The sequence below is a fragment of the Peromyscus eremicus genome, chromosome 3 (assembly GCF_949786415.1).
Source record: "Peromyscus eremicus chromosome 3, PerEre_H2_v1, whole genome shotgun sequence".
Lineage (NCBI taxonomy): Eukaryota > Metazoa > Chordata > Mammalia > Rodentia > Cricetidae > Peromyscus > Peromyscus eremicus.
This window is the reverse complement of record NC_081418.1, coordinates 112501074-112524161: the sequence shown is the minus strand read 5'-3', so window position 1 is coordinate 112524161 and position 23088 is coordinate 112501074. Positions and strand designations below refer to the sequence as shown.

At 44.7% G+C, this 23088-nt stretch overlaps 1 protein-coding gene across 1 annotated transcript in view; it reads left to right on the top strand.

Moving 5' to 3' along the window:
• The window catches only part of Shq1 (SHQ1, H/ACA ribonucleoprotein assembly factor), a 107461-nt gene extending 89134 nt beyond the window's left edge, over window positions 1–18327 (top strand). Inside the window, exon 11 of the mRNA XM_059258285.1 lies at window positions 17621–18327. Within this exon, the coding sequence (XP_059114268.1) occupies window positions 17621–18149 (529 nt within the window). The 3' untranslated portion in view covers window positions 18150–18327. The remainder of the gene's footprint in view (window positions 1–17620) is intronic.
• Window positions 18328–23088: the final 4761 nt, after the last annotated feature.

The window sequence follows — 23088 nt, the reverse complement described above, 5'->3', positions numbered from 1 at the left end:
TGAGTTTTTTATCTGAATTGCTGGTTTTCAAATCCTTTATGCTGACTCTTTCTTCTGTGTTACTGGCTTTCCTCTCTCGGGCCTGGATGAATTCATCTGGTTGTTTGTGTCCTCTTTAGCTTTTGAAATCTTCATCTGGCCCTTTGTCTGTGTTGGTGTCTTTGATGCCAGTAGTCATGGAGTCATTGTCTTTTAGAGGAGTCATGTTGCCTTGCCTTTCCCTGTTTCTTGGATTGCTGTGTTGTGTGTGCCTTGCAGATCTGTTGGTTTTGTTATCTCTTCTGGACTTTTGGAGAGGATCTTCTTATTGAGCAGCCTGCTCTTGAAGGCTCAGTCTCCGGCACCACTCAGCACAGAAGAAACAAACTGCTGTAGCAGCAACGTCAAACCACCCAAGATAAATTTGCTTAAATAAATCATAATCGCACAAGTACGCCACCAATGACCATAGAACTGAAAATGGCAAAACCTGTCGCTGAATGTGCTATGAAATAAAGGATTACTTAAGTGTGGAAATAATAAGTGAATGAGATATGGAAACTTAGACCAGGAAGGCTGAGTATGGTGACACACACCTTTAATCCCAGCACTGGGGAGGTAGATGCCCGAGGATCTCTATGAGTTCGAGGCCTGCCTGATCTACATAGCAAGTTCCAATCCAGTCAGGGCTACATAGTAAGACCTTGTCTTTAGGAAGAAAGGAAGAAAGGAAGGAAGGAAGGAAGCAAGGAAGGAAGGAGACTAGGAAAGGGAAGAGAAAGAGGAGATGCAAAGTTAAGTAGGTCAAAGGAGAAAGCAGGAGCATGGAGAAGACTATTAGAGAGAAGAGAAAAGAACAAAGGATGGGGTGTGGCAGGGAGTACCAAAAAAAAAAAAAAAAGATTTCATAGTGAAAAAGTTCAGAAATAAAATTTGGTAAATAAAAGAAGGGAAATAAAAATTTGAAAGACTATTAGAGAAAGTGATTTTGTAAAGTTGGTAAGATAAAGATACTACTAGATATAAAGAGAGAGGGGGAAGGGGTATGGGAAAGAAACCAGCAGAAAGGAAAAGTATTTCCCTAAATGAAAAAAAGATTGGATGAATAGATGGAGGGGATAGCACTCAGGATATCTTTTAGAATACAGTACAGCTAAACATCAGAATGGAAAGAAATCAGAGTGGGAGGGCTGTACTAGAGCTTCTTTTTTCCCTTCAAAACTTAGAGCCTGCTGGCTGTGTGCACAGAGTAGCTGAATCTTCAGGTTCTGTCTTTCCTTTGGTTTAGCTGTTGCTGTGTTTGTGTTAGACCAGTGTCTGCTGTCTACCACAGCTGTCTTCACACCTATGGTTTTCTTTATGTGCTGGTTTGAATGAGAATGGCCCCTCTATGCTCACACTCAAATCCCCATGTTGTGGTGCTGTTTGGGTAGATAGAGGAGGTGTACCCTTGCTGGAGGAAGTATGTCACTGAGCATGGGCTTTGAGATTTTAAAGCCATGCTCCATTCCCAGTTCACTCTCTCTGCTTTCTGCTTGCATTTGGAGATGTGAGCCCTCACCTTCCAACTTCTAACTGTCCTGTCTGCTGCTTGCTGCCATGCTGGCCCCCAACCCTCTGGGATCATAAGCCAAAAATAAACTTTTTCTTTTGTAAGGTGACTTAGTCACAGTGTATAAAACAATAATAGAAATAACAATAGAAAATTGACTAATATACCTTGTTTGTGTATTGGGGCCCCTGCTGGTTATGCTTAGCTTTGCCTTACATGGCATCCCCCATGACTCTCCAGGTCATAGCCCCTAATGTTTTAGCTGAGGGGTGTCTCCCAAGCCAAGTGTGTTGAAACACGAGATGCAGCCATGGCATTGAGATCATAGTTGTGGCAGAGATCAGTACTGGCAGTGGAGAAATGCTACTGTAGCTATCATGTTTGAAACTTTAGAGTTCTTGGGCTGTGCTGCAGTAAGGTACAGTGTCCTAAATGTGATCTACTCACTGGCCTCAGGCTCAGAGCCACCAGGCTCAAGGGTCATTTTCAGTTAATGAGAACTGTTCCCAACCACCAGGAGCAGACTTAACATTCTCTATGATGTCTCATACTAAATCTCCCGCTGCCTGTACCTTTGGACTTGGCAGAGCCGATTCCCTGAAGCCCTCCAACCTGTGAATGTTCCCTGATCTCAGGCTCCCAGGGAAATTCAAGTTTTAACAACACATGCTTTTTTCACGGTAGTGCCTGGCTGCTGCTTTCAGAATCCTAAAACATGAGACTGGGATTCTCCCTGCTGCTAACCTCTCCACTGAAGAGTCATTCTCACCAAAACCTGTGTGCTGGCTGGTTGTATATCAACTTGACACAAGCTAGAGTCATCTGAAAAGAGGGAACCTCAGTTGAGAAAATGCCTCCATAAGATCCAGATAGGGCATTTTTTTTAAGTGATTGATGGGGGAGGGTCCAGCCTATTATGGATGGTACCATCCCTGGGCAGGTGGTCCTGGGTTATATTAAAAAGCAGGCTGAGCAAGCCATGAGGAGCAGACCAGTAAGCAGAGGCCCTCCATGGCCTCTGCATCAGCTCTTGCCTCCAGATTTCTGTCCTGCTTGAGTTCCTGTCCCGACTTCCTTCAGTAATGGACAATGATGTGGAAGTGTAAGCCAAATAAACTCTTCCCTCCCCAGCTTGATTTGGTCATGGTGTTTCATCACAGCAGTAGATACCCTAACTAACATCCTGCAACTAGACTTGAGACTTGGGGAGCTGAGGGTTTGTCTTGAGGCCAGGACTGCCCAGCTTTCATATCTTACCTTTGGAAGCAGCATCTGAGTTCTCAGGCAGCTGCTCCCAGGGATCCGTTGGACTTGCCTCTGCCTAGCCCTCAGTTCCTGCTCCTTCCCAGCATTTTTTCATCCTCCTTGGCGCTCTGAGCTTTTCTTCTGTTTCTGTTTTGGGATAAGATTGGTTTCTTCTCATTGTGACTCTTACCCCCAGAAAGGCAGCTCCTGCTCTTCATCTTCCCCAGAAGTCCGATTATGATCTTTGTAGCTGGAGATTCTCCAGTCCTGCCCGGGCCCGCAGCCACTCAGACCCAAATAAACACACAGACACTTATATTATTTAAACTGTTTGGCCTAATGGCTCAGGCTTCTTGCTATCCAGTTCTTATATTTTAAATTAACCCATTTCTATCCATCTATAAGTTGCCACTTGGCTTGTGGCTTACATTTCACTTCCTCTGTGTCTGGCTGGCGACTCCTGACTCAGCCTTCCTGTTCCCAGAATTCTCTTCTCTGCTTATCCCGCCTGTACTCTACTTCCTGCCTGGCTACTGGTCAATCAGCGTTTTATTTATCAATCAGTCAGAGCAACACATTCACAGCATCCCCAGCAGATCTTGAATTTAGTTTTCATAGATTCTGTTTCTCTAGAAATTTGTCTCTTTCCTCTGATTTTTAAGTTTTCTGTAAAAGTTGTTTTCCCTTCTATATGTCTTCTCCACATGTCTGAAATGGTCTGGTTTTTACCTGTACTTGCTCTCTCTCATTCTGTTCTGCTTGTTTGTAAGATAAGCTTGGAGAAGGAGGGTGCATCTGCCTCATTTATCCATGCTTTTTGTGTTAATCCTGTCTATTTTTGTTTGTCCTCTATGTGATTGCTTTCAACTTTCATCTGTGTCATTCTGGGGGTTTATTCTGCTTTATTTTCCTCCTTGGCTTGGGATATCAATATTTATTAACCCATTATCAGGGAGCCTTGTTTTATTTAAGACTGTACATTTCCTTCCAGCTGTCTGCTTTGTAGTTACTGCATAGGTTTTGAAACTGAATTTTTTCATAATTATTCTAGTCTAAATATTTTCTGGTTTTACTCACACAATGTGTGGGTTTTCCCTTTCCAAACATACTGATTTTTTGAATACTGTGTTTGCTGATGACTTTGAACAGTTCTGTTCCTGTCAAAGAATTGTGCTATTTTTTAGAAATTGGTTGAGGTTAATTTTATATCTAGCATCTAGTCAGTTTTCGTGACTTTTCAGCTTTATTCAAAACAGTGTTTATTTTCTGTTAACTGCTGTGCTCTGTGTGTCTAACACACAAATGAGCTAGCTTGTCAGTCGGACGATTTGATTTCTTTTATCTTTACTGATTTGTCTGTTTCACCTGTCAGGTCGGAATTGGAAGACGTATGTGAAAAACTCCTACTGTGTTGGCAGCCTTGTTGGCTCTTTATGGAGAGACAGTGTGTTTTTGGTGATAATGGTTTATAATTGTTACATCTTTCTGATGAGCTAAATGTTCATTATGTGGTGATCTTTATCACTAATTACAGCTTTTGTCTTATTGTTTGTTTTGTCTGCTAGCAGTGTGGCTGACTTAGCTCTTTATTTCTTCTTATATTTGAGGCTAAGACTTGCTATATAGCCAAGCTGGCTTTGAACTTGTGATGCTCCTGCCTTAGCCTCCCTGGTGCTGGGATTACAAGCATGTGCATCATGACCCTTTCCAGTTCTTTTAATTACTGTTTGCCTGATTTGTTTTCTTTTTGTTCTTAATAGATTTACTTTTTGTAAACATTGTTTCAGTAAACTTTAGACAACTGATTTGTAGTAAATTCAAATATCCTTTAAAAATCTTACTTTTTGTGTATGTGAAAATTATACTTTGATCATATGATATAAAGCTGAAATTCATTAATAACTTGGGACTCCTTAGATGCTCTGGGCTTTGGTCCTCATTATGTAGGTTATGGTGTTTGGCTCCTCTCAGTCATGTGTTCCTGTCTTTGATTCCCAGCTCCATATTGAATCAATCACTAACTCCTTCAATTCTTTCTCTTCTCTCTTTCATGGGAATCCCTCCTTTAGGTCCCCATGCCTCTCCTTTAATATAGGTCTGTATTTCTTACTTCCTGCTGTAGTGGCCTCAATGTTTTCCTTCCTGCCATGGTTTCTCCCTTGTGTCTTTCCCATAGTAAAGCCAATCTGGCCATTGAAAATGACATTTTTATCATAATGTCTTGTTCTTTAGGTATTGCAATTCCTCTTGTCCACAGTGTAAAAGCTTAAGTGAGTTGCTCTTCCATGTCCACTGCCTCAATGTCTAAGCCAGATGTGTCGATCCTGCTGCCTACAGCAGCATGTGATCAAGGATATCTGTGAACATGACTCAACACAAAAATCATGAAGCTACTTTAAAATTTTGTGTTTGTTTATATAACTGATTTCATGAGCTTTGCAGATGACAACATCATGTTTCAATATCAAAGCTTAGACTCTAAGCTTTATCCCCTGGTTCTGGTAGATACCCTCTTTCCTGCTGTGGAGATAGATTCAGAATCCCTCAAACTGGCCACAGCGTCTGCTGTTCATTGCCTTTGCATCTTCTGTTCCTTCTACCAGAAAGGTCACATTTTGTCCTCGCTTTCTCTGACAACCCCAGCAAAGTCATTTCTCCACTGTAAGACTTGAAGCTAATGCTGGCACCACTTTCCCCAGTGATGGTCCTCTGTACTGCAGCCAGTCTCCGACCTTGTAGAAATCACTTTCTTCTGCCGTTAACTCACTCTCCCAGGTCCTGCATTTCCACCCTTCTGCCCATCCCGGCCTTACTCCAGCAAGCTCCACTTTGTCAGTCCCCGTGGCCCTTTTCAGTCAGGGCTTCTTCAAAGTACTCTCCAGATTGAACATGGACTACAGGCTTGGCCGGAGAGGGGCAGTTGCTCTTGTTTTATGGCGAGCATCACTTTCTCAGTGTCTCAGTAGACCAGGAAGTCGTCTGTTTTGGGTTGAAAACCTTAACATTCTGTTTGTTCTTTCTTTGCAGTTTAGCCAGACTCCTAAGATCCCCCTGTCTGGGTGAGATGTTGCTCTTAAACACAATTCCTCTGCTATTCTGACTGTTGGAGGGCTTTGCCTCTGTCCCTGTTAAGTTTCTGTTGTTGGATCTGGGTTGGCAGGTCCTTCCATTTAGTCTTTTTTGAAGTGCACTTTGTTGTCCAGGTAGGTCCTGTTGTAAACGTGACTCTGGAAATCTACCAGTAATCTTTTGTAGAGCACTACTGTGTGCCGGGCATAAGGACAGGCATTGGAAGACTGAAGAATTAGAGCGGGTTTCTTATCTGAAGGAGTTAGAATGACCATTCTGTTTTACTTAAGATGTGGATGGAATATTGAAAGAGGAAAGCTGAGATCGGAACAGGATTGCCTTCTGCCAAGCTAAGTTCAGTCTCTCCGGTCAGGTCAAATGTGAGTCCAGTCAGCCTTATGATCACATACTCCATGCTCTAGACTTGCTCATCAAGAGACCATAGGAGATTGTCACATGCAGAGTTCCTGGGTTTAAGCTAGCTAGTAGGTGGCCTCACCTTTGTAACTTCAAGCAGTTCCTGGGGATCCCCACTTCTGGACTGTGGTCTCATCTTAGCGTTGCCTCTCTGAAAGCCAAACAAGACACACCTCTTTGCTATCTTGTTCTTGGATAATGGGGATACACATCGCTCTGATTCCTGTCTAGTTGTTTTGTGTGATCAGCAAGATATCTTTGTCAGTTAATCTGTACCACAGTTTTTGTTCCACATGATAGCTGTAATCTTGCGGTAGTTTCTGAGTATGTTTCCCTTTTCCTATCATTCTTAGTTTATCCAGCAAACCAAGAACCCAAGGCAGACTGACAGAGAAGCAGGCTCCTCCCTCCTGAGACTTCTAAGCTACAGTCAGATCTAGAGTAGCCCTTTGGGCTCTTGGTGTAAGCCATGGTCAACAAAGCCAGTCCTGCTTTCAGTTTGGGAAGACAGAGGTCACAAAGTTACCCCCGCCACTGTGAATACTGTAGCAAGGCCATGGACATCATGGACAGTATGAGCTCTGAGCCCCCTTGTCAGTCCTCAGACCTCTGCTGTTTCTATAGACAGTCACGTAAACTCTGCTCTTCAGCCATCTCTAAAATAAGGGAGTTAGGCATCCAGTGTAAGTGGTCAATAAATGCATGCTAACAACCAAGCTGTACTGATGTCGTGCTAGCTTAGCAGTGGGATCCGTCCAGAATGGTAACAACTAGCATTTATCAAGTGCTCACCGCATGCCAGGCATCAGGCTCGGTGCTTTATATATATTCTCTCTTCCTCTCATAGGCTGCATAGACATTTGAGCTATGTCCCATTTTATTATAGCCCTAGGTTACAAGTATAGAAATGGAGGCTCAGAGAGATCAAGCAACCCAGGCCTGTTTGATGTCAGCGCCTGAGGTCTTAACTGCCTAGCTATGGCCAGCCAGTCCCTCTGGAGTATTCCAGAGCACGGAAACAGACAAAACCCCAGACAAACTCTACATTCTGTTGGTAGGGTATCTGAAGCAGTATCTGTTACAGAGCATGTGTTCTAGTTGGAAAGACAAGCTATACAGAGAGCAGAACTAGAGAACTTGGGGTGACCCCACCACACTGCCCAGGACAAGAGATAGTGAAGATAGTCATTCAGGGACAGGCACTCAGCTTGGCATGCCGAGCTTAGTAGAGGAGGGTCTTGAAGAGAGAACTGAAGCTAGGTGGGTATGACCTAGCACAGCAAGGAAAGGGGAGATGGGCTAGGCAGGGCCAGCACTTGCAGCGTGTCGTGAAAGGTAGGGCAATCATTCTGTGGCACACAGACAATGGCAGGGAGTTGAGAAGATGAAGCTAAGTAAATGTAAAGGTTGCAAGGTAGTTGCCTTGGGTCACATTTGGTGGCTCTCTCTATGTTATTAGAAACTTTAAATTGGTTTTAACACTTAAAAATTGGAAGATTTTATGGAAAAGTCTGGATTTATAACTGCTTTTGAATCATGGAGTTCTGGCAGTTACTGGCCCATCCTCGTGTGGTAACAGTTGGCTGGAGCTGGGGCCAGCTGTCTCTATTATGAGGTACAAGTGCTTTCCACTCTGTCCAGACCCCACCTGCCCATGAGACTCCATCTGTCTGCTTTCTGTGGGCCACAGTTTGCAGCCTTGGCCTGGTGGGTCGGAGCTCTGATACTGGATACAGTTTACTGTGATTGGGCAAGCTTCTGGCACTTCTGGATTGTCAGGGCCTAGCAAATCCTGCATACTTGGTCCTGTGGCACCTGGTTGGCAGCAGTGACCACATTAGAGTGGAACGGGCTTTGGAAGCCACAGCAGGGCTCTAGAGGGCTTAGGGGAACCAGACCAAGGTTGCACCAGCCAGCCTGGTGTTCATTTTGAGCTGTGCTGTAAAGGCACAGTGTGGCTGCCCATAAGCCTCAAAGAGGCTGCGCACAGTTCAGGGAACAACCTGAATGTGTGTGTGCCAAAGGAAAACTGCTGCTTATGATTGCTCAGTGTCCAGCTCCCTGGCCAAACATGGAGAGGCTCTGTTGCTGTTTGATTCTTTGAATGCACACTAGACAATAGGAGCAAAAAAAAAAAAATGCACAAGCAAGGCTTATAATCCGTAGTTGCCTCACACAGCAGGACAGCAACATGTTGAAGATCACTGCCAGGGCTTTCAGCCCCGTGTATTTTAGCAAAAGCCTGTAAAACCCAATGCCTTTCAGTAGTGCTATGATCTTTCTTCCTGGCTGCTGACGACAGCTTGCCTCTGCATTTAGCCTGTGTTCTTGTTTTGTTTATTTATTTATTTCTCTTTCTTCTGCACTTGGTATTCCTCCAGGCTCCATCTGAATGTACCTTGCCATCGGGAGCACTAGGCAAGAAGAAAGTCCTACTGTCTCTCCCTCAGGCTCAGGCTTAGGAAAATCAAAGCCAAGCAGAGGCAGCTCTTCCCTGCCTGCAGCAGGGTCAGCAGTTTGTGTAATGTTTTCCCTGTCAGCTTATCGCAGCTGATTTCTTGTGGTTTTGAGCAAGAGTGGGAGAGCTGTGTGGTTGCTGCCTTTTGAAGCAGGTGGGGCCTGCAGCTGTGATCAAAGCCAAGCTCTGTGCTCCCTGCCAACCGACCGCATTCCCTACTTTTTTGTATACTGCTCCATGTGGGGCTAGCTCTCTCTGTGGAGTGAGATGGCACCAAGAGAAAACCACCTGGACTCTCAGACAAGACAGAAAAAGGGAACAACACTTAGGCCCCACCTTCTGAGCAGCAAGCGTTTGACACCATCATTTGAGTCAAACCATAAAACTAGCTTTAGCATCTAGTTCCTAAGGAACATGCACTGCCATCCTTTTTGACTATAAGCATCTCACTGTGGAGGTTTTAAGTTGAACTTTGCATCTCTGGCTTAGTGAAATAATATATCAGCCACTCTCTCATTCTTATTTTTAGCAGTCAGTGATTTTTATAGATATCAATTTGGGTCTGACAGGGACATGTTGGCAACTCTCCAGTTCTAATTATAGAAGAGTCCTTTGTCTGTGAGTCTTGAAGAGTAAGTGAACTTGGGGTTTTGATAAAGTATCCAGCCAACTAGTGGGGTCTTAATCTTCGATGGTCACATGATCACTGTAATAAAAGTATGGGACAGCTCCCAACCTTAGAACTGTTTTTAGAGAATTTGCATGTTCTGTTGATAGGTCTAGGACTGTGCACATTTAACAATAGCATCAATTCTTAAAGAGTCTGCCTTTGATGCCCCTCACAGACCTCTACCAATGATATATTCTAGTGCCCTAAAATAGTTTTATCTAGTGTCAGAATCCAGAAACCCAGCTAGGCCTGTTTTCACATAAGATATAGACAACCTTTAATCAAATTTAGGGACTTACTGTAGAAACTTTATCATGAGGAAGTAGTTGTTCAGAATAGATACAGGTATCAGTGATTATAGTGTCTGACTGGTGTGAGCAAAATCAGTGACATACTCTGATGGAGTAGCTCCTGAGGGACATTGTACAGAGTATAAGAATGCTGGGAAGAGAGAGCTTCAAAAACAAAAACAAGGGGCTGGAGAGGTGGCTCAGTAGCTAAGAGCTTCTGGCCTCTGTGGCTATCAGGCTCACAAGTGGCAAGAGATTCATACACTTAAAATTAAAATTAAAAATCGTTTAAAAATAATCTGATTAAGGGCTTCATTATAATTATACATAAAAATACATATTTGAGTCTATATGTCTACCTAGGTGTATAGATATTGGTACTGATAGATACTGGTAGATATTATTAGACAAAGTAATTTCTTGAATTTCAGAATTTATTTGGAAAAAAAATCTAACTTGAATAGCTAAAGCAACTATTGTTTCATAGAGACATGTGTAATAGGCCAGGTTCTTGCATGAAAAACACCATAGATATGCTGGATGGAGGTGAAGCAGTCTGGCAGCTGAGGTCAACCAGACATCTTTCATCTTCTCCTGTTCCTCACAGCAGTGACACAAAGATCTGGGCATTTGATAGAGTGGCCTTTGATTGAGGTGGTGCTTTGTGAAATAGTGTAACTTGTATGCCCTTGTGGGCTTTCTGGGCTGGGGAGAAAGCTCTGTAGGTAAAAATGCTTGTTTTGTAAGCATGAGGACCTGGGTTGGATCCCCAAGACTCTTGTAAACAAAGCTGAATCAGTGGCATGTGCTTGTAATTCCAGTGCTGAGGAAGCAGAGGTGGTGGGGGTGGGTTCCTGGGGCTTGTTAACTAACCAGCCTACACTACTTGGTAAGTTCCAGGCCAGTGAGAGACCATGTCTCAAAAAAGAAAACACAAGGGGCTGGAAAGATGGTTCAGCAGCTAAAGAGACTGTCACTCTTGCTGAAAACCTGGATTCAGTTCCCTGAACTCATATTCAAACTCCCCTTTTTGACATCCTTTTCTGATATCTTCCCTCATGTGGTACATAGACATACCTGTTAGGGTCTGCAGATCACACCACAAAGACCACCACTCACATATGCAATCAGCAAGAGCTTTTATTTCTCAAGACAAAATTCCCACATGCAGGGGTCAGCCATTTAGGTAGAATGTGCAAGCTCCTTTTAAGCACAGCTAGGGGAATTCCAGGATGGGGTGATCGGACCTTTGGGCTGATTGGTGGGTTCGAACCTAATGGCAACTAGTCGACAGGGGATTGGTTGGGAGCTAGGGATTTTCCAGCTTCAGAGTGGGGCGGCTATCTTGGGTCACCATGAGGTCGTGGTGGGGTATGATTGTCCCTGGGAGGGCCAGCTCTGCCCAGGAAACCAAAACTGAGGCCTGGTCTTTTGGCAAGGCTACTTGGGCCCTGCCATAAGATCTTGCTATAAGAGGGGATGGCTGCCTCATACCCACAGGCAAAACACTCTTACACAAAAAACAGATCTTTAAAATGTTTTTAAAGTATAACAAGATGCATGGCAGCTAAGAAATGACAACCAAGGTTTTCTGTTATCTACACATACTTATGGGCACACATGAACACACATACACAAGCCACACACATACACATAAACTATCTGTTTTGAGAAAGTAAGCTTTTTTTCTGTAGTACACAAATTAAAAGATGCTGTTCACTTTGGTTAAATATTTGTACAAGTGAAACAATGATTTCTAATGACCCATGTTTATATTTTTGTTGGCTAAGAGAACTATTTGAGAATCTGAAACAGTATTAAAGTTTTTTTTTTTTTTAAGTGTTTTAGTTCACAAAATACTAAAGTAGCTTTGCATGTTCAAAGTCATGGGGCTAATGCCTTCAGATCCATCTAAAGTGGCTTGGGACAGTGCTGTAACTGATGCTCAATCCACTGGGGTGCACAAGCTGTGGACTTGAGCAGAGACAACTCCTTGCTACTCTGCACAACTGGCAGAGTATGAAGTTTCATGTTGGGTCTGGGAGCACACACCTCATCTTTTAAAAAGAATTTTGGATGAGGAGCATAGTAATAGAGGTCTGACATTTGCCCATGACCATGGGAGCTGTGTCTAGGACTCTGGCTCCAGCCACTTTCCTACACCAGCCTCCAGAAGCAAGGACGTCTTTCTTAGAATTCATAGGTAGGAAGGTGTGGCAGGAGTAGATTGGGGGAGGGGGTGTCTTAAGTTCATTTTTGCTGAGGTCTGTGCAGACTCTCAGTATACATTATAAGCTTTTTAATAGGGTAAACATTATACAGCCACTCTCCCAACCCTAAGGCATGACTCAGAAACACCCAGCAGTCTTCCCTGCACTGTCCTAGCGCTGCCCACCTTGTACCTGCATTGTCGTTTCTCACTAGCCTGGTTTTGCCTGGTTTCTGAACTTTCTGTAACTGAGATAATGAAACTACCATTTTGTGAGTGACTTCTTTATTTGGAGGGTATCTGACTGAACAGCAGGCCCTACGGATCTTTTTAGGACACCTTAAAAAGCAGCTTACCAAACAGCATGGCAGCATTAACCCCTCCACAGGAACATGGCTAGTAAAGTCGCTCGCTGGCAAGGCTTGTGCACTGGCAGGATCCTGGAGAGAGTTGGGTACATTTCCCTCCACCTTGCCAGTTGGTTCTAAGATGCAGTGAATGGAACTAGTCACTGTGAACCATTCAATGTGATGTCATTGAATTAGAACCTCACCATAAAGCAGTGTGACCTCAGCCCTTTGTCGCTTGATGACATCTGCAAAAACTATGTCTAATTAAGTCCTATTCACAGGTTGCAGGTGAGGATGTTGCCCTGTCTCTGTGGATCAGGGTTCAACCTGCAGTACCTTCCAACTAGGTTTTGTCAGGGGCCACTTTATAGTAACTGAATTCAGACAGCCATCATTAATTACTTTGAGCTGCTTTTGTTAGATGAAATGTGAGGTGTTTTCAGAATTGTTCAAGTCTGGTATATTCACATGCTATGCTTCGTGGGGTCATGGGGTAGTTGCCGAGGAAAGGGGACTGGAGAGCTCTGTCTGCTCTTAGACGAGACCCGTCTCCCATATCCCTTCTAGCCTACAAAGGTAGGTGGGTTTGTTTCCTGAACTTGACCAGCTATTTGGTTTCACTCATACATTGTTAGCTGATTTCTTGCTTGGTGCCAGAAGTTGTTTTGAATCAGTCTGCCTTCCTCTGTGCCCCTCCCACCCCCAGTGCCCTTTCCTCTCTCCTTCAGTCCACACTGGATGGGTCTCTGAGATTCCTCACTGGCAGCCTGGAGAGGCTTACTCACCAGGAGCTGTGAGGACTAAATGGGCTAATGAGGCATGTCAGGATGAGCAGAGACTGCCCCGGGATAGGACCCAGGAAGTGACAGCACTTCTGTGACCTGTGCAGAAAGGAGCTCTGCCCCTTTACATGGCCCCTTGGTGTGTCCAGTCCTTGTTAGAGCTGCTTGCCCTCATGATCTGACTATGTCCCTTAAATGTTTTATTCCTCTTCCTCATTGGAATCTGTGGTACCAGATATACCTGTACAACGAGTAATGAACATTTATGCATTCGTTGTCATTTTTAAATACTAGAGCCTTAAAGAAATAAAAGAGCGGATGGTTGTAGGATTGATTGTCCTGAGAACACTTAGTCAAGTACTTAAAGCGTTCTTACCATTGTTACATGGCTGTGTACTTAGAACTCTATGTGTGGAATGTGTAGATCTGTTGTTAATTTTTCAGATTTTCCTATACTTTATGACATTCCAAGAAGACAAAAGCTCTTTTTGGCCAAGATCTTGGAGAAGTGGCTCCTATCATGTCTGTAGAGGAAGTTTTGAGTCTGGCTTATGACTTCCCTCAGTTCTCATGATAGTTTTCCTAAGCTCATGACATTAGTCAAGTTGCCGTCTTCATAGGACTTGATAGTACTGAAATGTGTATAATGTATGTGCCCACTCTGGCATGGCTGGGTGTGTGGAGGCCAGAGGTAGAGTTCAGGAGTCCTCCTCACTTGTTCTCTGCCTTATTGTTTGAGACAGGGTCCCTCACTGAACCTGGAGCTAGCTCTCTGTTGTGTCTAGACTTGCTAACCAGCAAAGAAAGCCCCAGGCTTTGACTGTTTCTGCCTCCTCCTATGGGGTTACAGGTGCTTCCTGACACACCCAGCTTTTTACGTGGGTGCTAGGAAGCCAGATTCAGGGGTTCGTGTTTATGCAGCGAGAGTTTTACCCACTGAGCCGTCTCCTCAGCCCCACGTTGAAATTTTTTTACTTTCTTTCTCACTCATTTTTTAGTGCCACAACAGCTAGCTGGTAAGCAGTTGAAAGAGCAAGTAAGAGGAAGAGCCCTCCTCTCTGGGAACTGTGGGGTCCTGCCCAATGGCAGCTCCTGGCGTGGAAGTCACAGGGCATTCAAGCATGCAGCAAAGGAACCCTCACACCAGCTTCTTCAATTCTAGGTGTAGGGAGAGGTAGAACCATTCTATAGGGCTGACCTCTTGGTGAGTCTGTCCTTTAACAGACATCCGTGTGTCCTGCAGAATGTCCTGCTGTGCAGCTCCTCAACCTCAAGTCCCTGTATGTGGGAAGTTAACAAAGAGAAGCAGTGATAATGGGGGCTGAGTGTGGAATAGCATCTACAAGCCACAGAAGGAACTACCTGTCACCACCTTCAGTCTGCACCCACAGAACTATGACAGACCCGCTGGCCTGTGGGTGCTGGGCAGCTCGAGTGGGGCGTTCAGAGAACCACTAATCCACGAACTAGATGTTTCTCCTCGTCAAGCCACAGACCGCCTTAAATCTAGTTGGAAACTGACCAGGAAGTTGCTTCGTTGCTCAGTCTGACACGCTTAAACAACTTGTGCTCAGCATCCCCTGAGGGATAAAGCAGTAGCTGCTTGTTCAGGGAGCAGATGTCAGTTTTTGTGACAGGGCTGCAAACGACTTCCACTCTGTCTTCCGGTCTGTGTCCATACTTCAGTGGGTATTTGTCTTTCATGGAATTCTCAGAAGCAAGGTAGGACTTTTGCTGGCAACTTCTACTGAAAGCCTGTGTACTACCTTTAGATTAGGCTATAAAAATGGGTGTAGGGCGGGGGCCAGTGAGATGATGGCTCAGCAGATAAAGTGTGTGTGTGTGTGTGTGTGTGTGTGTGTGTGTTTGAGGCAGAGGGCCCTGAAGTGTAGAAATGTTTCTAAATTTCCAGTAGAAAGGAATCTTACATGGCAGAATTAGAGCCCTTTAAAAAGTGGTGTTGTTTAGCTCCAGATTGAACCTAAGACATTGTATGGGGGCCGAGGGACAAAATCCTATAAAAGGTGAGGTGTCTAACAGAGTTAGCCAGGAGACTGTCATCCAGTAGGAACAGTCTCATATTGCCTCACTGAAGCCCTGGCCCGAATTAGCAGGTGCTGGCTCCAGTCTCAGAACATCCTGCCAGGCAGGCCTGGGTTTGGGCAGAGGAAATGAAACCTAGTTGTTTACTGTGAGAGTTACAATAGACCTGCCGTCGCAGGAAGTGGTGAAAAGTTGATTGATCACTTACGACACAGCTCTACCACGAGAAACAGGATGTCTGCTTTCATTTGTCCCCAAATCCTGCCTGCCCCCTCTTACAGTTCAGGCTCTTCCTGCAGTTTGGCTGCTTCATGGGCTGTGGGTTCTTTTTAACACCACCACCCCAAAACTCAGTCACCAAATGTAAACTAATTGGGGGAATGATATCAGTTTAGCTGTGCCAGTGGTGTGTGCCTAGAGCTGTTACTGTTACACTTTCACTGTGGTTAATTTACTAAAACTCGTCAGCAATCTATAATTTTTTTAAATCCTCCAAATGGGATGTTATGTCACAATTGTACAAAGAATAAACCATTTTTACAGTTATGTGGTGGGATTACATTTGTATCAGCTTCTAAGAAAATCTAGTTTGGGCTGTGTCTTTATATAGCAGTATGGTCCACTTGCCAAGTCTCTTAAGTACTGATTCTCTTCACTCTAACGAGTGCATTCTGAGCATGTGAGATGTCCCTCATTTACACATAAAAGACACACAACTGCAGCCAAGTTCACTAAGAATATCAGAATGGCTGGCGCCTGTAAGAGTCTGGCTATTTAATGTCATTGACAAAGCTTTTTTTGATGTGAACTAGCCAGTTCTGCTTTGAATGTGACAAAAAGAATCACCAACATCCTTAGATGGCTTAATTTTTGAAATGGTGGCACTGTTATAGAGATGGATTCTAGAACTTACAGGAACAGCAAATTAGAACCAATATTAATTATGCTTGTGCTTGAAAGAACGAAATGGCTGCCCTGTCATGACTTGATTTTTATCCCTAAATAAAGTCCCCATTTTTCCTCTTATCTGTGTGAAACAATTGAGTAGGGAGCCCTATTTCATTCCTCCAAGTCTTACATGTCCATGCTGTTTTGACATTTTATTCACTTTCTATCCCTGCATTGGGGGGCAGGGTGTGGAATCCAGAATGACACTTGTGTGGACTTGAGAGTGTCCGTTAGAACTCCAGTGCTGGCAGGACACTAGCCAGCCTGAGCTAGCGACAGTGAGACAATGAGAAATGGAAGCTGAGGAGCTAGAGGCAGGAGAATGGTAGATCTGAGGCCAGGTAAGTTCAAGGCCCCCTTGAGCTATATAACATGACCATTTCTCAAAACACAAAGGCTGCCATTGTAGCTCATTGGTAAGGTAGAGTTTATCTAGTATGCATAGAGCCATGGGTTTAATCTCCAGGAAACCCTTCCCTCTTTAAAAAAAAAAAAAAAAAGCCGTCCTAGTGGTGGGTCAAATGAACATAGGATTTAAAGTAAAATACTTCTGGAAAAGTAAAGGTTCGCATAGGTGACTATGCGGACAGGTGCTGTCCATTGGATGCTGTGGCACAAGCACAGCTACACTGTGTGGGATGCCTCGCAGTGGTGAGGCTTCAGGTTGTCCCTCGGCAGCGGGGTCACTAGCTCACTCCACCTGGCCTGCCCGGAGTCCTCTTTACGGTGGCAGGCCTTCTCCCTGGGCCAGCTCTCTGGTGCTGCCTGCTGAGGCCCTGGGCCTTTCTTCTGTCAACACTGCAGCTGCTCTCATCTCCTCCTCCTCACTCTGCCCATCCCTGGACATTGCTCCAGGGATGTCAGTGTGGAAACTCGGGCTCAGACACATGCCAGCTCCTCCATGGGAAGTGCTGTCTCTGTTCACATCAGCTCTTCTGAAAGAAGCCATGTTTGTTTGTTTGTGTGTTGTGTGAGCACATGTCGAGGTCAGAGGACATCCTGCAGGAGTCACTTCTCCTTTACAGTGTTTGTCTGGAGGATTGAACTCAGGTCATCAGGCTTGGTGACAGGTGCCTTTACTCACTGAGCTACCTCACCAGCCCCAGTTTGAATTTTTAGTTAGCAGCTATTGCATTCCTAGTGGATTTAAAAACTACACAGTAAGCAACACTAAGGCTCCATCATCTGCCGATGTCATTTGTCCAGTTTTCTGTTGGATTGTTAGGTCTCAGCATTCTGATTTCCAAAACTTCCTCTGGACTAGGCCCTCGTCTGTGATGTAAGTTGGGCATATTTCTCCCACCTGAGCATTAGCCCTTTGGCTTGGTTTTGATGGCTTATGGGGTCTCCCTTAGTTGATGGTATCAAGCTTCTCTTCCCATGGCTTCTGTCCTGTGGGTGGGAGGAAGGCTTTCCTCCTTCTAAGTCATAGAAAATCCTCCACTGCTTGTGTGCCTTCTCTTTTTCTCACACACACACATCTGTGACTTGCTTGGGGTTTGGCCTGGTGTCACATAAAGGTGCCGGCTTTATGATATTTTATATCTTGTTGTCACCAGTCTGATTAATGAGCAGAACCTAATTTTTCTTCTTAATATAATTTTCAAGGTCCAAAAAGTTGGCCGCCCTCGCAGAAGCCTTGAAAGCGGTCTCCCTCAGTAAGGCCCAGCTGGGGTTAGAGCTGCAAGAGCTAGAGACTGCTGCTCTTCTTGTCCAGGAGGAAGAAACTGCCAGAGAAGCAGCCCAGTGCGGGCCCACGCAGCGGGCGCCAGGCTCCAGTCCCGAGCCCAGTGACTCGGACAGCACCACATCGTCTGACACAGAAGAAGACTCAGCTTCAGAGCCCGAGGAGCTTGTTGGGACTCAGCCCTCGCTGCTCACTCCTCTGCAGGACCCCCTTTTGGAAGAAGACAGTGCCCTGCTCATCCAGCAGAGTGGGCTCTGCAGAAACATGGCCAGCCAGGGATGTGAAGTCAGTCCAGGGCAGACACTGGCCTCTGCCCGGGCTCCTCTAATAGAGGAGGTTGGAGAGGAGCTGAGGACTGTCCTTCAGGTTTCCACACCACCTGGTGGCAATGCTGGGAGCCACAGCAGTATGCGGAATGGAGAAGAGAGGGGACAGGTGCCCCGTGATTGACTCCAGTGGTTGGCTCATGGGGAACTAGGTCAGCTGTGATCTCATATGGCCGTGGAATTTGATTTCCATTGTGTACTTCTCCTGTGTGCATAGAGGTTGTTGCTTTTCAGCGAGCTAACATTTATACCTTTAATTTTTTTGGTTTGTAACTTGAAAAGTAAAACCCTAAAGTATTCTTTCCAAGGTGTAACTAACATTTTAAAATGAAGACCAGAGTTCTAGTAGGAAAAGTTCTAGACCAGTGGTTGTCAACCACCCTAATACTGAGACTCTTTAACATATTTCTTCATGTTGTAGTGACCCCCAAACAAAAAATATTCTGTTGTTACCTCGTAACTGTAATTTTGCTACTGTTATGAATTGCAGTATGAATATCTGATATGCCAGATATCTGATATTCAACCCCCAAAAGGGTCAAGACCCACAGATTGAGAACCACTGTTCCAGACTGTAGTGGGACAGCTGACAGGTAGGACTCACATTTGAAGTGTGCACTGTGAGAAATACTAACAGGTGAGCACACCAGGTGAATTGCTCACTGCAGCCAGGATGTTTGACATTTGACATCCCCTTCTCCCGGCCAGATGCCACCCACCTGTGTTCCCTGAGCGACATCCCCTGAGCAACCCCTAATGTGCTGTGTCGTAGTCCAGTAGCTTGCATTGCCGGCCCTGTACGTAAACCGAAGCATTCAGTGCACTCTTTGGATCGGGCTCTTTTCGCTGCACATAATTATTGTGAGATTGACAGGTGTGCTAATGTGAGCCGAGTCTTTTGTGTTGTCTTCTCAGTGTGCAGACCAGTTCTTGGAATGGGTTTGTCCATTCACCCACTGGTAGACATTTGAGTTGCTGCCAGTGTTTTGACTGTTAATAAAGCTGTGTGAGCATTTGGGTACAAGTCTCTATACACATGTTTCCTTTCTCCTAGGTAAGTATCACTGTGACGTGGCTGAGTGTATGGTAGGTACATGTTTAACATTTAGCAGCTTGTGGAATTGTTTCCCCTCATAGTTTGGATGGACCAGTTTACACCAGCAGTAGGTGAGTAAGTGTTCCCATTTTCTCCATTGCTCAGTGCTACTTGGTATTTTCATCTTTTTTACATTTGCTTATTTTGTTACTATGCACAAGTGTGTGTGTGTGTGTGTGTGTGTGAAATTGAAGGTCAGAGAACAACTTTCAGGAGTCAGTTCTTGCCTTCCACCATGTGGATCCCAAAGATGGAAGTTGGGTCATCAGGCTTGGCATCGAGCACTTTTACCCTGAGCCATCTTGCCAGCCCTCTTAGTGTGTACCGTTCCAACAGGTGTGGAGGTGAAACCTGATTCTGATCTGTGTTTACTGATTTAAGATTTACTGTGCTGAGCCGGGTGGTGGCGAAGCATACCTTTAATTCCAGCACTAGGGAGGCAGAGGCAGGCAGATCGCTGAGTTTGAGGCTAGCCTGGTCTACAGAGCAAGTTCCAGGACAGCCAGGGCTACACAGAGAACCCTTGTCTCAAAAAAAAACAAAAACAAAATAACAGATTTATTGTGCTGAGCCTCTTTTCACAGCTTATTTGTTTTAGTCTGAGAGTTCTTTATAAGGTTTGGATACAAGTTCTCACTATGAGTCAGGTTTTCCTGCTTTTTTACATGCCTTATCATCTTTGATCAGCTGGCAAACTCTGGATTTTATCTTGCCGGGTGTTGGGTTTGCATTCCTACAAATATTTTTTTTATCTTTCTTACTAAGTGACTTGTACTGGTTTGGATCTGGCTTTCGTATTTGTTCGTTCTAGGGCAGAGCTTGGCCTAGGGTCCGTTATTGCCCAATGTTTGTATTCCTGAGAGTAGTCTTTCTGTGTCTGTGTCTGTGTCTGTCTGCCTCTCCACCCCATCCCCTTACTTTTTGCATAGCTGTGACCAAATACCTGGCAGAAACAACTTAGGAAGGAAAGATTCATTTTGGCTCAAAATTTCAAAGGATTTCTGCCCTTTTTGGTGGGAGAGATATGGATGGGAATGGTTCCATCTGTGAAGGTGGGAAATTTTGAGGGTGGCTTGTTCACATCGTGGCAAGCAGAGAAAACGGATCAGAACCAAAAGCAAAGACCCATCTCTAGCAACCTGCTTCCCCCAGCCAGACCCACTGCGACAGCTCCCCAGACATCAGAATACTACCACAAACTGGGAAGGAAATGTTCAAAACAAAAGGCTGGAAGCCTTTCAGATTCCAACCACCATGCTTTCCTGCTCTTTGGCTTTCTCCTCATAGGCAACAGCAGCTGCCTTAGGTGGAAAGCCCTTGGATTATCCCTCCACACAGTGGGATGGTCTTGGAGGTCCCCTGGTCTGTTTCTTGTCTTCCACCACCTGATATTCATTGTCTTGAGAAAGCCTGGCTTCATACATGTTCCCATTTTTCTCTTAGGCTGCTCCCTGTGCCTCCATCTTGAATGGGAATGGTCACAGTTCTGTGCATTTCCCAGCTTGCAGGTCAGTTGTTGGGGAAGTGGGGCTGGGTCAGGTCTTGTCATTCCTAGACACCACTACTGTATTCTCAGTGCTCTAGAGACACGTAGTGAGTGAGTGAACAAGTGAAATAAACCGATTTGCTTTGGGTAGGAATGAAATGAAACCTGATACACATTCGTTCATCTCAGCACTTTTTATTCCAAGACTTTATGGTCCCCTTTCCTTTGAATTAGAAAGACAGCAAGGATTTGTATTTCTAATAGAAATTCCAGTTGTATTAACATGTTAGTTGGGGTGACGGTGCCGTTTGACATGCATTTTAACTCCTAAACACTGTAACAGCTCGGTCTGGGTGTGTTGGAGCCTTTCTCAGGCTCCCTGGAGAGCTTCAGAATTTCTGTGACCATTGCCAGTGCATTTCTCCTCAGCAGCACATTACCTGAGGCCGCTTTGAAAAGGCTTTGGATCCACTAACAGCAAGTAGAACAGATCCTCTCTTGTCTAAATGTTTAAAGCCGTGGACATTTTCTTCCTTTCTTCAGTTCCTGTCCCTAGGAGTGTGGGCAGGATTGATTTCCGTGAGAATTGTCTTGGAAAAACTGCTTTCCTTAAATATAGGCAAGCATGATCCTGCTGCCATTCTTAAAGCCAAGGGGCTCTGTGACCTGTCTCATGAGTCTTAGAGATGACACTCGTGAGTGCCACAGCTGCAGACTCCTGAGTTCAGTTTGTGGCACTCCCTTCCACCCCCTTGTCCACAGGGCTGAAAGATCGTGTATCACTCCACCTGGCCTTGGTTTAAGATGGCTAGGAACACTATTGCACCACACCTGCCGCCCAGAACACCCCTCAAAGGGGCTGCCTTTTGGGGTTCTATGCTAAACAACTTGCCAGGCAACTTTAGGGATCTCCTGTAATCACAGGGGTTTCCCAAGAATGCTGGATGATGGGAGAAAAGACAAGTTAGGGAAAGAACCGAGAGGAGATCACACTGACTCTCCAGTCACAACACAGTGAGATTTGACTCACTGAGGTTGGCAAGACATGGAATTGAGTTCCAGAACCTTGGCTCAGAGGCGACCTGCCCTGGAGGGTTATGTCAAAGCTCCAAACCTTTCCTTTCATCTTGAAAATAGGACTGAAATTATAGTCACGGGTCACCTAGCAATGTGTTTTGAGAAGTACCACGTTGAGTTATTTTGTCACTCAGTGTATGAACATCATGGAATCTTCTTGCCGAAACTGTGGTGGCTGTGATGTCATCAAGTGATAGAGTCTCTTGGGTTTGGTTTTTGGTTTTGCAACAGTGTCTTACTATATAACCTAGGCTGGTCTAGAACTTAGTGTCTTCCTGCCAAGTGCAGACATTACAGGCCTGTGCCACCACTTCCCAGCTAGGTGATGGAATCTCAAGCATCTGCCTTCACATATGCAATGTGTCTTTGACAAAAATATGCAGAACTTGTCTGTATTTTTGTTACTTATCTTATAGGATTGTGAGACTTTATGTTCAAAACACTTGATAAACTTGAAGTGTTAAACCAACATGAAGGTTCATCCTTCTTGCTTGACTTCCCCAAGTTAAACAACAGGTTGCTAGGGGAGTCAGCACTGTGAAATGACCCAGCCCTGTCATCATTCAGAAACAGGCTACTGATCAGTCTGCACAGTTCAGCAGGTTAGATAGAAATATTAATTATATTGGTAAGTCCCAGTGATAGCTTGTGTTGTGGCTTCACATCATCACCGACCGGCTTTCCTGTGTTCTGTCTGTCCCATTATCCTTGAAGAGTAATGTTCGGTCTTGCTGTGGGCATGGTGGGGCTCTGATGCTGTAACCAGGATAGTATCATCTTTCACCAGCACAAGATTAATTTACCAAAGAGACAGGGCTGCTCCCTACCACATGCTGAATTGGTTGGCAGCTGCTGGGCGGTTTTCACACCTGCCAGTGGAAAATACACTTTCTTTGTGGGAAACAGATTCTGTTCCTGCGTACTGGAGGGAGGGACTTATAAAAGTTGATTAAATTATTTTAAAACAGACTCCTTTATATTGTTATATTTTATAAGAAGTAACCGGAAATATACATAATAATGATGAGAACAGATACTGCTAAAAGAAATAGGAATCAAATTTAAAACATCATATTTTGAGAAATGTTAATTGAAAAGTATTTTATGATGTAGAATTCTCCCTAAATAACATGACCTGTCATATCATGTCATTGCATGTCAGGTAAATTCAAGTTAAGTTTCATGAACACAGCCCTTGAGTGTTTGGTTGGGGGTTGACGCCTAACTCCCAGGTGGGAGCTTGTGATCAGAACCACAGCCACCTGTCTTCTGAGCTTGTCCTGTAGTTTTTCAGCCATGGCAAGCGAAGGGAGCATTGATTAGACTTGATTTAAAGCAGTGAGTGATAAATGCAGCTGGGAAATTGATTCATGTCTCTCAAGTGACGGGGGCACAGCCATCTAC